At 46.9% G+C, this 16,224-nt stretch overlaps 1 protein-coding gene across 4 annotated transcripts in view; it reads right to left on the bottom strand.

Moving 5' to 3' along the window:
• Positions 1-12,563: 12,563 nt before the first annotated feature.
• Positions 12,564-16,224, bottom strand: part of LOC134965765 (uncharacterized) — a 154,120-nt gene continuing 150,459 nt past the window's right edge. For all 4 annotated transcript variants that reach the window (XR_010188509.1, XM_063942121.1, XM_063942120.1 and 1 more), the window contains 2 exons: positions 14,441-15,199; positions 12,564-12,745 (listed from right to left, as the gene is read on the bottom strand). Coding sequence is in view for 3 of the 4 variants with exons in the window: in XM_063942122.1 (XP_063798192.1) it covers positions 12,639-12,745; positions 14,441-15,199 (866 nt within the window). In the remaining variant the exon portion in view is untranslated. The remainder of the gene's footprint in view (positions 12,746-14,440; positions 15,200-16,224) is intronic.

A 16,224-nucleotide genomic window follows, 5' to 3' on the forward strand; every position in this document is an offset into this window, starting at 1 on the left:
CTATGGAAAAGGGGTGTGGCTTCACGAGAGGACCCGCGGTCGCGAGCCACGCCCCGTTTTCATCACTGAGGGGGCATGCCCAGCGCTCTGTGAGCCGCTGGCATGCCCCCTCTCCCTCTGTCTGCACTGAATAGACGCTGTGCGCATGCGCATAGCGTCTATTCACCACTGCTCTGCTAAGCAGGGCAGCGAGAGACGGAGCCTCCCAACTGCCCCCCCCCCCCCCCACCGCGGGACACTGCGGCCCGCGGGTGGGACAGCGGGACAGTCCCCAAAAAACGGGACTGTCCCGTGACAATCGGGACAGTTGGGAGGTATGTATTAAGGACTTATGGGGGTTATTCAGAGTTGTTAGCAAACCAAAAAAGTTATCAATTGGGCAAAACCATGCAGCAGTGCAGGTGGGGCAGATGTAACATGTGCAGACAGACCTGGGCAAAATCATATGCACTGCAGGTGGGGCAGATGTAACATGTGCAGACAGACCTGGGCAAAATCATATGCACTGCAGATGGGGCAGATGTAACATGTGCAGACAGACCTGGGCAAAATCATATGCACTGCAGGTGGGGCAGATGTAACATGTGCAGACAGACCTGGGCAAAATCATATGCACTGCAGATGGGGCAGATGTAACATGTGCAGACAGACCTGGGCAAAATAATGGCCCTCATTCCGAGTTGATCGGTCGCAAGGCGAATGTAGCAGAGTTACACACGCTAAGCCGCCGCCTACTGGGAGTGAATCTTAGCTTCTTAAAATTGCGACCGACGTACGCGCAATATTGCGATTACAAACGAGTTAGCAGTTTCTGAGTAGCTTCAGACTTACTCTGCCTGTGCGATCAGTTCAGTGCTTTTCGTTCCTGGCTGACGTCATAAACACACCCAGCGTTCGCCCAGGCACTCCCACCGTTTCTCCGGCCACTCCTGCGTTTTTTCCGGAAACTGTAGCGTTTTCAGCCACACGCCCATAAAACGCCTTGCTTCCGCCCAGTAACACCCATTTCCTGTCAATCACAATGCGAACGTCGGAGCGATGAAAAAGCCGTGAGTAAAATTACTTTCTTCATAGTAAAGTTACTTGGCGCAGTCGCAGTGCGAACATTGCGCATGCGCACTAAGAGAATTCTCACTGCGATGCGATGAAAATCTCCGAGCGAACAACTCGGAATGAGGGCCAATATGCACTGCAGGTGAGGCAGATGTAACGTGCAGAGAGACCTGGGCAGAACCATGGCCCTCATTCCGAGTTGATCGCAGCAGGAAATTTTTTAGCAGTTGGGCAAAACCATGTGCACTGCAGGGGGGGCAGATGTAACATGTGCAGAGAGAGTTAGATTTGGGTGGGTTATTTTGTTTCTGTGCAGGGTAAATACTGGCTGCTTTATTTTTACACTGCAATTTAGATTGCAGATTGAACACACCACACCAGTGCCGTAACTAGGCATTTTAGCGCTGTGTGCAAGAAATGGCATTGGCGCCCCCCCATGCAAGACAGGGGCGTGGCTTCATGGGGGAAGGGGCGTGGCCACAAAATAATAGCAATTACTACTACGGTGCACAGTAGTCTCCATTATTCAAATTACGCTGCACAGTAGCGCCACTACACCAGGTAGAGACCCTTTTATACATTACAGCAGACAGCGTCCCCCCTTTTACACATTGCGGCAGTCAGTCCCCCTTTTTGCACATTGCGGCAGCCAGGCCCCCTTTTTACACATTGCGGCAGCCAGGCCCCCTTTTTACACATTGCGGCAGCCAGGACCCCTTTTTACACATTGCGGCAGCCAGGACCCCTTTTTACACATTGCGGCAGCCAGGCCCCCTTTTTACACATTGCGGCAGCCAGGCCCCCTTTTTACACATTGCGGCAGCCAGGACTTCTTTTTACACATTATGGCAGACGGTGTCCCCCAGAGAGAGAGAGAGAGAGAGAGAGAGGGATATGCTTACCTTCTCCCCGCTGACAGGCTCCTCGTGCTTACATCTCCCTCTGTGCAGTGTGCAGACATCGGACAAGGAGGAGGAGGGAGGGGGACTGGAGCCGCAGCAGCGCTATGTCATTGGTAGTAAGCGCCGCTGCAGCATGCCCCTCTCCTTCTGTATTGGTTGCCTGGCGCTGCTGTGGATGCTGGGATGGAGGAACCACATCCCAGCATCCACAGCAGCGCTGGGCAGCCTATACGGAAGGAGAGGGGGCTGCTGCAGCGGCGCTTACTACCAATGAAATAGCGCTGCTGCAGCTCCCTGCTCCCCCTCCCTCCTCCTCTTTCTCAGTTGCCTCCGGCGCTTCTCTCTCCTCCAGCGCGGCTGCGGCCAGGGGCAAACGCAGGATTTATCCGGGGGGGTTTCCATAACAAATTTTATATATATATACACACAATATGCATACACACACACACATATATATATATATATTTTCACACACACAGTAATGTTTAATGTTGGCACGTGTGTGTGTGTGTGTGTGTGTGTGTGTGTGTGTGTGTGTGTGTGTGTGTGTGTGTGTGTGTGTGTGTGTGTGTGTGTGGTCCATATGCAGCGGCACTCGAAATAAATAGACCAGGCAGGTTTTAGTTAACCAACGTTTCAATGCTCAGACAGCGGCTAGGTTTTGCACCCTGACGAAATGCCGCTGTCTGAGCATTGAAACGTTAGTTAACTAAAACCTGCCTGGTCTATTTATTAGAGATGAGCGCCTGAAATTTTTCGGGTTTTGTGTTTTGGTTTTGGGTTCGGTTCCGCGGCCGTGTTTTGGGTTCGAACGCGTTTTGGCAAAACCTCACCGAATTATTTTTGTCGGATTCGGGTGTGTTTTGGATTCGGGTGTTTTTTTCCAAAAACACTAAAAAACAGCTTAAATCATAGAATTTGGGGGTCATTTTGATCCCAAAGTATTATTAACCTCAAAAACCATAATTTACACTCATTTTCAGTCTATTCTGAATACCTCACACCTCACAATATTATTTTTAGTCCTAAAATTTGCACCGAGGTCGCTGTGTGAGTAAGATAAGCGACCCTAGTGGCCGACACAAACACCGGGCCCATCTAGGAGTGGCACTGCAGTGTCACGCAGGATGTCCCTTCCAAAAAACCCTCCCCAAACAGCACATGACGCAAAGAAAAAAAGAGGCGCAATGGAGGTAGCTGTGTGAGTAAGATTAGCGACCCTAGTGGCCGACACAAACACCGGGCCCATCTAGGAGTGGCACTGCAGTGTCACGCAGGATGGCCCTTCCAAAAAACCCTCCCCAAACAGCACATGACGCAAAGAAAAAAAGAGGCGCAATGAGGTAGCTGTGTGAGTAAGATTAGCGACCCTAGTGGCCGACACAAACACCGGGCCCATCTAGGAGTGGCACTGCAGTGTCACGCAGGATGGCCCTTCCAAAAAACCCTCCCCAAACAGCACATGACGCAAAGAAAAAAAGAGGCGCAATGAGGTAGCTGACTGTGTGAGTAAGATTAGCGACCCTAGTGGCCGACACAAACACCGGGCCCATCTAGGAGTGGCACTGCAGTGTCACGCAGGATGTCCCTTCCAAAAAACCCTCCCCAAACAGCACATGACGCAAAGAAAAAAAGAGGCGCAATGAGGTAGCTGTGTGAGTAAGATTAGCGACCCTAGTGGCCGACACAAACACCGGGCACATCTAGGAGTGGCACTGCAGTGTCACGCAGGATGTCCCTTCCAAAAAACCCTCCCCAAACAGCACATGACGCAAAGAAAAAAAGAGGCGCAATGAGGTAGCTGTGTGAGTAAGATTAGCGACCCTAGTGGCCGACACAAACACCGGGCCCATCTAGGAGTGGCACTGCAGTGTCACGCAGGATGTCCCTTCCAAAAAACCCTCCCCAATCAGCACATGATGCAAAGAAAAAGAAAAGAAAAAAGAGGTGCAAGATGGAATTATCCTTGGGCCCTCCCACCCACCCTTATGTTGTATAAACAAAACAGGACATGCACACTTTAACCAACCCATCATTTCAGTGACAGGGTCTGCCACACGACTGTGACTGATATGACGGGTTGGTTTGGACCCCCCCCAAAAAAGAAGCAATTAATCTCTCCTTGCACAAACTGGCTCTACAGAGGCAAGATGTCCACCTCATCTTCACCCTCCGATATATCACCGTGTACATCCCCCTCCTCACAGATTATCAATTCGTCCCCACTGGAATCCACCATCTCAGCTCCCTGTGTACTTTGTGGAGGCAATTGCTGCTGGTCAATGTCTCCGCGGAGGAATTGATTATAATTCATTTTAATGAACATCATCTTCTCCACATTTTCTGGATGTAACCTCGTACGCCGATTGCTGACAAGGTGAGCGGCGGCACTAAACACTCTTTCGGAGTACACACTTGTGGGAGGGCAACTTAGGTAGAATAAAGCCAGTTTGTGCAAGGGCCTCCAAATTGCCTCTTTTTCCTGCCAGTATAAGTACGGACTGTGTGACGTGCCTACTTGGATGCGGTCACTCATATAATCCTCCACCATTCTATCAATGTTGAGAGAATCATATGCAGTGACAGTAGACGACATGTCCGTAATCGTTGTCAGGTCCTTCAGTCCGGACCAGATGTCAGCATCAGCAGTCGCTCCAGACTGCCCTGCATCACCGCCAGCGGGTGGGCTCGGAATTCTGAGCCTTTTCCTCGCACCCCCAGTTGCGGGAGAATGTGAAGGAGGAGATGTTGACAGGTCGCGTTCCGCTTGACTTGACAATTTTGTCACCAGCAGGTCTTTCAACCCCAGCAGACCTGTGTCTGCCGGAAAGAGAGATCCAAGGTAGGCTTTAAATCTAGGATCGAGCACGGTGGCCAAAATGTAGTGCTCTGATTTCAACAGATTGACCACCCGTGAATCCTTGTTAAGCGAATTAAGGGCTGCATCCACAAGTCCCACATGCCTAGCGGAATCGCTCCCTTTTAGCTCCTTCTTCAATGCCTCCAGCTTCTTCTGCAAAAGCCTGATGAGGGGAATGACCTGACTCAGGCTGGCAGTGTCTGAACTGACTTCACGTGTGGCAAGTTCAAAGGGCATCAGAACCTTGCACAACGTTGAAATCATTCTCCACTGCACTTGAGACAGGTGCATTCCATCTCCTATATCGTGCTCAATTGTATAGGCTTGAATGGCCTTTTGCTGCTCCTCCAACCTCTGAAGCATATAGAGGGTTGAATTCCACCTCGTTACCACTTCTTGCTTCAGATGATGGCAGGGCAGGTTCAGTAGTTTTTGGTGGTGCTCCAGTCTTCTGTACGTGGTGCCTGTACGCCGAAAGTGTCCCGCAATTTTTCTGGCCACCGACAGCATCTCTTGCACGCCCCTGTCGTTTTTAAAAAAATTCTGCACCACCAAATTCAAGGTATGTGCAAAACATGGGACGTGCTGGAATTTGCCCATATTTAATGCACACACAATATTGCTGGCGTTGTCCGATGCCACAAATCCACAGGAGAGTCCAATTGGGGTAAGCCATTCCGCGATGATCTTCCTCAGTTGCCGTAAGAGGTTTTCAGCTGTGTGCGTATTCTTGAAAGCGGTGATACAAAGCGTAGCCTGCCTAGGAAAGAGTTGGCGTTTGCGAGATGCTGCTACTGGTGCCGCCGCTGCTGTTCTTGCGGCGGGAGTCCATACATCTACCCAGTGGGCTGTCACAGTCATATAGTCCTGACCCTGCCCTGCTCCACTTGTCCACATGTCCGTGGTTAAGTGGACATTGGGTACAACTGCATTTTTTAGGAGACTGGTGAGTCTTTTTCTGACGTCCGTGTACATTCTCGGTATCGCCTGCCTAGAGAAGTGGAACCTAGATGGTATTTGGTAACGGGGGCACACTGCCTCAATAAATTGTCTAGTTCCCTGTGAACTAACGGCGGATACCGGACGCACGTCTAACACCAACATAGTTGTCAAGGACTCAGTTATCCGCTTTGCAGTAGGATGACTGCTGTGATATTTCATCTTCCTCGCAAAGGACTGTTGAACAGTCAATTGCTTACTGGAAGTAGTACAAGTGGGCTTACGACTTCCCCTCTGGGATGACCATCGACTCCCAGCGGCAACAACAGCAGCGCCAGCAGCAGTAGGCGTTACACGCAAGGATGCATCGGAGGAATCCCAGGCAGGAGAGGACTCGTCAGACTTGCCAGTGACATGGCCTGCAGGATTATTGGCATTCCTGGGGAAGGAGGAAATTGACACTGAGGGAGTTGGTGGGGTGGTTTGCGTGAGCTTGGTTACAAGAGGAAGGGATTTACTGGTCAGTGGACTGCTTCCGCTGTCACCCAAAGTTTTTGAACTTGTCACTGACTTATTATGAATGCGCTGCAGGTGACGTATAAGGGAGGATGTTCCGAGGTGGTTAACGTCCTTACCCCTACTTATTACAGCTTGACAAAGGGAACACACGGCTTGACACCTGTTGTCCGCATTTCTGGTGAAATACCTCCACACCGAAGAGCTGATTTTTTTGGTATTTTCACCTGGCATGTCAACGGCCATATTCCTCCCACGGACAACAGGTGTCTCCCCGGGTGCCTGACTTAAACAAACCACCTCACCATCAGAATCCTCCTGGTCAATTTCCTCCCCAGCGCCAGCAACACCCATATCCTCCTCATCCTGGTGTACTTCAACACTGACATCTTCAATCTGACTATCAGGAACTGGACTGCGGGTGCTCCTTCCAGCACTTGCAGGGGGCGTGCAAATGGTGGAAGGCGCATGCTCTTCACGTCCAGTGTTGGGAAGGTCAGGCATCGCAACCGACACAATTGGACTCTCCTTGTGGATTTGGGATTTCAAAGAACGCACAGTTCTTTGCGGTGCTTTTGCCAGCTTGAGTCTTTTCAGTTTTCTAGCGAGAGGCTGAGTGCTTCCATCCTCATGTGAAGCTGAACCACTAGCCATGAACATAGGCCAGGGCCTCAGCCGTTCCTTGCCACTCCGTGTGGTAAATGGCATATTGGCAAGTTTACGCTTCTCCTCCGACAATTTTATTTTAGGTTTTGGAGTCCTTTTTTTACTGATATTTGGTGTTTTGGTTTTGACATGCTCTGTACTATGCCATTGGGCATCGGCCTTGGCAGACGACGTTGCTGGCATTTCATCGTCTCGGCCATGACTAGTGGCAGCAGCTTCAGCACGAGGTGGAAGTGGATCTTGATCTTTCCCTAATTTTGGAACCTCAACATTTTTGTTCTCCATATTTTAATAGGCACAACTAAAAGGCACCTCAGGTAAACAATGGAGATGGATGGATTGGATACTAGTATACAATTATGGACGGGCTGCCGAGTGCCGACACAGAGGTAGCCACAGCCGTGAACTACCGCACTGTACTGTGTCTGCTGCTAATATATAGACTGGTTGATAAAGAGATAGTATACTCGTAACTAGTATGTATGTATAAAGAAAGAAAAAAAAACCACGGTTAGGTGGTATATACAATTATGGACGGGCTGCCGAGTGCCGACACAGAGGTAGCCACAGCCGTGAATTACCGCACTGTACTGTGTCTGCTGCTAATATATAGACTGGTTGATAAAGAGATAGTATACTCGTAACTAGTATGTATGTATAAAGAAAGAAAAAAAAACCACGGTTAGGTCACTGGTATATACAATTATGGACGGGCTGCCGAGTGCCGACACAGAGGTAGCCACAGCCGTGAACTACCGCACTGTACTGTGTCTGCTGCTAATATATAGACTGGTTGATAAAGAGATAGTATACTCGTAACTAGTATGTATGTATAAAGAAAGAAAAAAAAACCACGGTTAGGTCACTGGTATATACAATTATGGACGGGCTGCCGAGTGCCGACACAGAGGTAGCCACAGCCGTGAACTACCGCACTGTACTGTGTCTGCTGCTAATATATAGACTGGTTGATAAAGAGATAGTATACTCGTAACTAGTATGTATGTATAAAGAAAGAAAAAAAAACCACGGTTAGGTCACTGGTATATACAATTATGGACGGGCTGCCGAGTGCCGACACAGAGGTAGCCACAGCCGTGAACTACCGCACTGTACTGTGTCTGCTGCTAATATATAGACTGGTTGATAAAGAGATAGTATACTCGTAACTAGTATGTATGTATAAAGAAAGAAAAAAAAACCACGGTTAGGTCACTGGTATATACAATTATGGACGGGCTGCCGAGTGCCGACACAGAGGTAGCCACAGCCGTGAACTACCGCACTGTACTGTGTCTGCTGCTAATATATAGACTGGTTGATAAAGAGATAGTATACTCGTAACTAGTATGTATGTATAAAGAAAGAAAAAAAAACCACGGTTAGGTCACTGGTATATACAATTATGGACGGGCTGCCGAGTGCCGACACAGAGGTAGCCACAGCCGTGAACTACCGCACTGTACTGTGTCTGCTGCTAATATATAGACTGGTTGATAAAGAGATAGTATACTCGTAACTAGTATGTATGTATAAAGAAAGAAAAAAAAACCACGGTTAGGTGGTATATACAATTATGGACGGGCTGCCGAGTGCCGACACAGAGGTAGCCACAGCCGTGAACTACCGCACTGTACTGTGTCTGCTGCTAATATATAGACTGGTTGATAAAGAGATAGTATACTCGTAACTAGTATGTATGTATAAAGAAAGAAAAAAAAATCACGGTTAGGTCACTGGTATATACAATTATGGACGGGCTGCGGAGTGCCGACACAGAGGTAGCCACAGCCGTGAACTACCGCACTGTACTGTGTCTGCTGCTAATATATAGACTGGTTGATAAAGAGATAGTATACTCGTAACTAGTATGTATGTATAAAGAAAGAAAAAAAAACCACGGTTAGGTGGTATATACAATTATGGACGGGCTGCCGAGTGCCGACACAGAGGTAGCCACAGCCGTGAACTACCGCACTGTACTGTGTCTGCTGCTAATATATAGACTGGTTGATAAAGAGATAGTATACTCGTAACTAGTATGTATGTATAAAGAAAGAAAAAAAAACCACGGTTAGGTCACTGGTATATACAATTATGGACGGGCTGCCGAGTGCCGACACAGAGGTAGCCACAGCCGTGAACTACCGCACTGTACTGTGTCTGCTGCTAATATATAGACTGGTTGATAAAGAGATAGTATACTCGTAACTAGTATGTATGTATAAAGAAAGAAAAAAAAACCACGGTTAGGTCACTGGTATATACAATTATTGCCGAGTGCCGACACAGAGGTAGCCACAGCCGTGAACTACCGCACTGTACTGTGTCTGCTGCTAATATAGACTGGTTGATAAAGAGATAGTATACTACTAATATTATATACTGGTGGTCAGGTCACTGGTCACTAGTCACACTGGCAGTGGCACTCCTGCAGCAAAAGTGTGCACTGTTTAATTTTAATATAATATTATGTACTCCTGGCTCCTGCTATAACCTATAACTGGCACTGCAGTAGTGCTCCCCAGTCTCCCCCACAATTATAAGCTGTGTGAGCTGAGCAGTCAGACAGATATATAATATATATAGATGATGCAGCACACTGGCCTGAGCCTGAGCAGTGCACACAGATATGGTATGTATGTGACTGAGTCACTGTGTGCTGTGTATCGCTTTTTTCAGGCAGAGAACGGATTATAAATAAAAGTGGTGGTCACTGGTCACTATCAGCAAAACTCTGCACTGTACACTACTGAGTACTCCTAATGCTCCCCAAAATTAGTAAATCAAGTGTCTAAACGGAGAGGACGCCAGCCACGTCCTCTCCCTATCAATCTCAATGCACGTGTGAAAATGGCGGCGACGCGCGGCTCCTTATATAGAATCCGAGTCTCGCGATAGAATCCGAGCCTCGCGAGAATCCGACAGCGTCATGATGACGTTCGGGCGCGCTTGGGTTAACCGAGCAAGGCGGGAAGATCCGAGTCGCTCGGACTCGTGAAAAAAAACATGAAGTTCTGGCGGGTTCGGATTCAGAGAAACCGATCCCGCTCATCTCTACTATTTATTTCGAGTGCCGCTGCATATTGACATTGTATTATGCTGTACACATCAGTACAGCCTGAACTGGAGGGTATCACTTTTTTTGTTTGTTTAACTGCATGTTTTAAGTATTGAGGTGTGCCGCATATATATATTATATATATATACAAATGGGTTCACTACGGCTGGCCGGCGGTCGGGCTCCCGGCGACCAGCATACCGGCGCCGGGAGCCCGACCGCTGGCTTACCGACAGTGTGGCGAGCGCAAATGAGCCCCTTGCGGGCTCGCCGCGCTACGCGCGCCACACTATTTTATTCTCCCTCTATGGGGGTCGTGGACCCCCACGAGGGAAAATAAGTGTCGGTATGCCGGCTGTCGGGCTCCCGGCGCCGGTATACTGAGCGCCGGGAGCCCGACCGCCGGCATACAGAAGATCACCCATACAAATACTGTACATACAAACACAGCTACTGTACACATGCACTGATAGGACGAAACGCGTTGGGGATACCTACCTCCTTTTAAGCTAAGATTTGATTTTTTACCTATAGTTGATCTTATTAATTGTATATATATATATATTCTTTTTTGAATTGAGTCCTCATAACCCTTACCATATATATACTTTAACTTATTTTTATATATGCTGGTGATATTTTTGTACTGACCCCCCTTTTTTTAACTCTGACCGTGAAATTTTTATACATATTTTTATTGTGGTTTTTCTTTATCTTTTATTGGTGCAAATGTTATTGTGATTAAAATTTACCTTTTTTAACTTTTACCCTCCTAATATTTATTGACACCATTGGTCGCTCTAAAGTATCTTATCCACCATTTCTGAGATTACTTGTAAAACACCTTACCAGTGTTTTTTATTTAAGACATGAGCTGACGCCCTTAATATATTGAAGGGAGTGTACTTTTTAGGAGTATTTATAGTTATTCTGGTCCATATACTAGTACAAATTGTTATCGCTAATTGGCGCTGCCTAGCTTCCTCCTTTTTATATATATATACTATATATATATATATATATATATATATACACACACACACACACACACATACAAACACGCACAGTGTGTATATATATATATATATATCCAAACACACACAAAGCTATATCTATAGCACACATGTATATCACAAACACACACTCATGGCTACACACACACACACACACACACACACACACACACACACCATACTCTATATAGCACACATGTATGTCACAAACACAAACAGATAGCTAGATAGGACATAAACATACACCTCTTTCACATTAAAATAAAACACAGCCTGCATCATTTTTTACAGCAAGTAAAGCAAACAGGTCACCATCATTAAAAACGCCCCCCCCCCCCCCCCCTGCAAGTCAGCCACACCCCCCCCCCCCCCCCCCTGCAAGTCAGCCACACACCTGTAGAGTAAGTGCTGACCCAGCCACTGTCATTTATAAATACACCGCTCCCCAAACCCACCTCTGGCACCCACATGCGAGACACGCCTTCTAGATGTTGCAGTCAGTAGAGAGACAGTCACTGCCTCACCCGACCAGCTCTCCGTCACAAAGCCACATGCAGACTGCCTGAGAGGAGCTGTGCTCTCCGGCTCCCCCTACTGTTCAATCAGCAGCATCCGTCCTCTATAAGGACGGATGCTGCTGCAGCGTTACAGACAGCCCGAAGAGCGTATTTGGCGGCGCACGGCGCGGACTTCAGAGGCGGCGCCGGCATGTAATGAGTCAATTTGACTCATTACATGCCGCTGGCCGTGCGCCCTCAGGGCAACTGCGCTGTGTGCCAAGCCCACTTGGCACACACGTAGTTACGGCCCTGCACCACACCCAAATCTAACTCTCTCTGCACGTTAAATCTGCCTCCCCTGCACTGCACATGGGTGGTCATTCCGAGTTGTTCGCTATTTTTTACGTTCGCACAACATATTCGCAAAACTGCGAATACGTTGCACAAAAGCGAAAATCCGCCCCCAACGTATTTTTGCAATTTCGTACGCAGTAATACACAAAGTAGGCGTAAGCCAAATGACATCGCACTAATGCGAACCCATCGCAATACCACAAACCTCATCGTATAAAACCTAACTTCTCGTAGATTTACACAATCCTCTTAAAGTTGCACACGCTTTTGGTAAAAAACGCACAGCAATGGTTTTTTTTCACTTTTAAGTTAAATAAGGCTCCACAAGCCTTCCTGAATTACGAATCCAATTAGTGTAATGATTGTTAATGGTCATGACCAATGAAGTCTCCAAATAATACCTGAAGAACACTTTGTAGGCATAATTGGCCATTAACATTATAAATTAGTCATTTTAAATATAGATGTGGTAAATGTGGATTTTTTTAATAATTTTTTTTGTAGAGGTGTAGTGTGTGAATAAATGTGTTAACATGTTTTTGAAATCAATAAGCTCCTAACTATTTTTAATGTTTATTTTCGGTTTAAATTTTAAATTCACATTCTTAAGTTACAGTACATGTCAGAAATGTTTAAGCTAACCAATTTCTGCTAGGCAACCTGCAGTTCCTTTATTGCATAAATAAACACAACACCCGATTAACTTGAAACAAAAATGTTTATTTGTACATTATTATTTTTTAAAAACAAATTTTTAGAAATAATAGTTGTTTTTTAAACAAATTTTTGCAGCAAATCCACTGTTGCCATTAAATTTTGAAGTTGCTGGCGCATGCTGGCCAGAATTCCTCCCAAACTTGTGGGATCTCCAACCGCAACATCTGAAATTAAGATGCAAAATAAACATTACTAACTTCCTCACATTACCTATTATACAAACAAGGCACAAAGCACACTTTAATGCAGGCATGTCCAAACTGCGGCCCTCCAGCGGTTTGTAAAATACATATCCCAGCATGCCTTGACCCAGTTTTGCTGTCCGAGAATGCAAAAGCTGTGTCTGGCCATGCTGGGATGTGTAGTTTTTCAACAGCTGGAGGGCCGCAGATTGGACAGGCCTGCTTTAATGGCCAAGTAACTACATCATGGATGTTTTAATGAGAAAACATTAGCAGAACAACACACAAGCCTGCTCAGCAAGGTTTTTTATTTTTTACTTAAACAAAGTGTACGACACCATGGGGTACATACAGTAATATGGGAGTTATATTGTAGATGGAACGTTACCCATAGCAACCAATCAAAATCAACATATTATCTTGTAGAAGGTGCAAAATAATTGAAAAGTGTGATCTGCTTGGTTGCTATGGCCAAAATCCCAACTTAAATAGTAATACCATCTTAGTAAATGTAGCCTCATACAGGGATTCATTCACATCTGGAGTGAAGTTCTGGGCACCGTACTACAAAAAGGATATCCTGGAGCTTTAAAAAAAGGTACAAAGGAGGGCGACCAAACTAATTAAGGGCATGGAGACGATGGAATACAAGGAAAGGCTTGAAAGACTAGGCATGTTTACATTGGAAAAGCGGAGACTAAGAGGGGATATGATCAACATCTACAAATATATAAGGGGACAATACACAGAGCTTGCGCGGGACCTGTTTTTGGTTAGATCAACACAAAGGACTCGTGGACACTCGCTCAGGTTAGAGGAGAGGAGATTCTGCACAATACGGCGTAAAGGCTTTTTCACAGTAAGGACAATACGTGTTTGGAATTCCCTGCCCGAGGGAGTTGTAATGGCGGAATCTGTCAACACCTTTAAGAATGGGTTAGATAAATTCCTATTGGATAAGGATATCCAGGGGTATGGTGCATAGTCATGCATTATAGTTACTATTTAGTCAAATCATCATGCAGAGGACACCACAAATAGGTTGAACTCGATGGACAATTGTCTTTTTTTCAACCTCAGATACTATGTTACTATGTTACTATGTAAGCAGTCTTTTCTTTTTTGGGGTTGGCCCTGCATCATCACACTGCATATCAACATCTTCAGAAGGACCACATATCGTAGCATGCTCACACTCCATGAAAGCCTGCCTTACAACATAAGGTCTAACAGCTTTCTAAATGTATAAATCCTAAATAGTAGGAGTGTAACTTTCACAACACAAATCACTGTGTCCTTAGCCTGCCTAACAAAGTGACTCCTGCGACTTTAATGTGAAAATATTGCAATACCCAGGCACAATTGTAAAAGTAAAACCATACAAAAAGTACCACTCAGGTCTAAATGTTTTGCATATAATGTATCACATACAAACCCTGTTGTGCAGCCAAACCTGTCGACATAGTGCTTGGCGACCCAGAGTGGGCATCCTCAACATTGCAGATGTAGACACTGTACATATAATGTTCCTCACACAAATGTAAATGCATCACCCATACCATGATGAAGAAGACAGCATTTAACCTTGACAAAAGATTGCCCACAGTACAACACTGCATTTATTTGAATGTGTCGTATTTTTTTTTTTTAAATAAAAATGAATGTGTGTGAACTTACTCGCCTCTGCCACTTGCCCACCTCCCTCAAGTGGCCCCGGGGCCTCTGCTGCCCATTCGGATGGCGGCGAAGGTGGCTGGCTGGGGGATGTAGACTGGATGGGTGTTGTTGGCTGGATGGGGGATGTGGGCTGGATGGGGGAAGGAGGCAGGATGGGGGAAGGAGGGTCTATTTCTGTAAGAGGATGGAAGGGGGAGGACATTACAGAGGGGGTTTGAGAATGATAGGGTGAGGGTGGTGGAGAGGATTTTTGGGACACAGAGGGGGAGGGGGGCAGAGAGGGGAATTGTGAAAGAGAGGTGTATTGGGCCGGAGAGGGTGATTGGTCGGGAGAGGGGGATTGGGAAAGAGAGTGGGATTGGGCCGGAGAGGGGGATTGGGAAAGAGAGTGGGATTGGGCCGGAGAGGGTGAGGTGGCCGGAGAGGGTGAGGTGGCCGGAGAGGGGGTGTGGGCCGGAGAGGGGGAGGTGGCTGGAGAGAAGGAGTGGGCCGGAGAGGTGGAGGTGGCTGGAGAGGGGGAGTGGTCCGGAGAGGGGGAGTGGTCCGGAGAGGGGGTGTGGGCCGGAGAGGGGGTGTGGGCTGGAGAGGGGGTGTGGGCTGGAGAGGGGGAGTGGGCCGGAGAGGGGGAGTGGGCCGGAGAGGGGGAGGTGGCCAGAGAATGGGCCTGGGAAGAAGAGGGGGATGGGGAGACAGAAGGGGAGGGGGCCTGAGAAGGGGCCTGGTGTGGGCTCCCAGCAGCAGCTTGCCGTTGTGCTCGCCCTAGAATGACATATGTAATATTTAGGTTGTAGCATATACATTTATAACATCAGCATATTCCTATTACTCTGTTCTGTCCCATGTTAAAGAGACAGGGGTAACATTAATAAGTTTTTTTAATGTTAAAACTGGTGATGTTGCCCATAGCAACCAATCAGATTATACGTAACATTTATTAAGCTGCTTCTATCAGATAATATATAGAATCTGATTGTTTGATATAGGCAACATCACCAGTTCAAAAAACCACCCACATTATAAAATTAAACCCACTGAGCAAGTTATTGGGTTCAGTTGTCAGCCTGTGTAGCAATTATGCACAACAACATTCACTTTTGCAGAAGCACCTTGCTACACAGTCAGTACTGCTTGCCCTACCCACACACACTGTGTCATGTTTATTCTACAATAGTTTATTGTAATTGTGCAAATTTTCACACTCACTTAGTGAAAGTAGGCAAAGTTTATGCTAAAATTCTCAGTGTTATTTACTGTAATATTTTACTTACTGCGCCTACGTATGTCACGGATTTGTTGGCGGAGCTCCGCCAACAGGTCCGGCGTATGCCTGCGGAGGTCGCTCCAGCGCCTCTCCAATTGAATGATGGTCCTCCTGCTGCAGGCGCGGGTTCTCAATAAGCGTCAGACCTCCGCGTAGGCCTCGCGCTTTACCCTATTTGGGACAAAGGGCCCTGCGTGGCCTACGCGGCGGTCCATTACTGCTACCAGAACGCGCAGCTCGCAGCGGGTAAAAGCTGCTGCACGCATGATGGCAATGGCGTTTTCCATATATGAGCTTATATTTATAGTGTGTGGTGGCATGTGATTGGTGGTAGATTTATAGTGTCATCTGATAAACTTTATTGATTTGTGCATTGCTGTGAAGGACAGCGGGGGTAGTTCCCTATAGCGGAAATTCGCAGTCGCGAAAGAACTTCCAAAAAAATACGTACACTCACAATTACACATACACACTCACATACATACACACACACTCACATACACACTCACACTCACACACTCAC

The sequence above is a fragment of the Pseudophryne corroboree genome, chromosome 10 (genome assembly GCF_028390025.1).
Source record: "Pseudophryne corroboree isolate aPseCor3 chromosome 10, aPseCor3.hap2, whole genome shotgun sequence".
Taxonomy (NCBI): Eukaryota; Metazoa; Chordata; class Amphibia; order Anura; family Myobatrachidae; genus Pseudophryne; species Pseudophryne corroboree.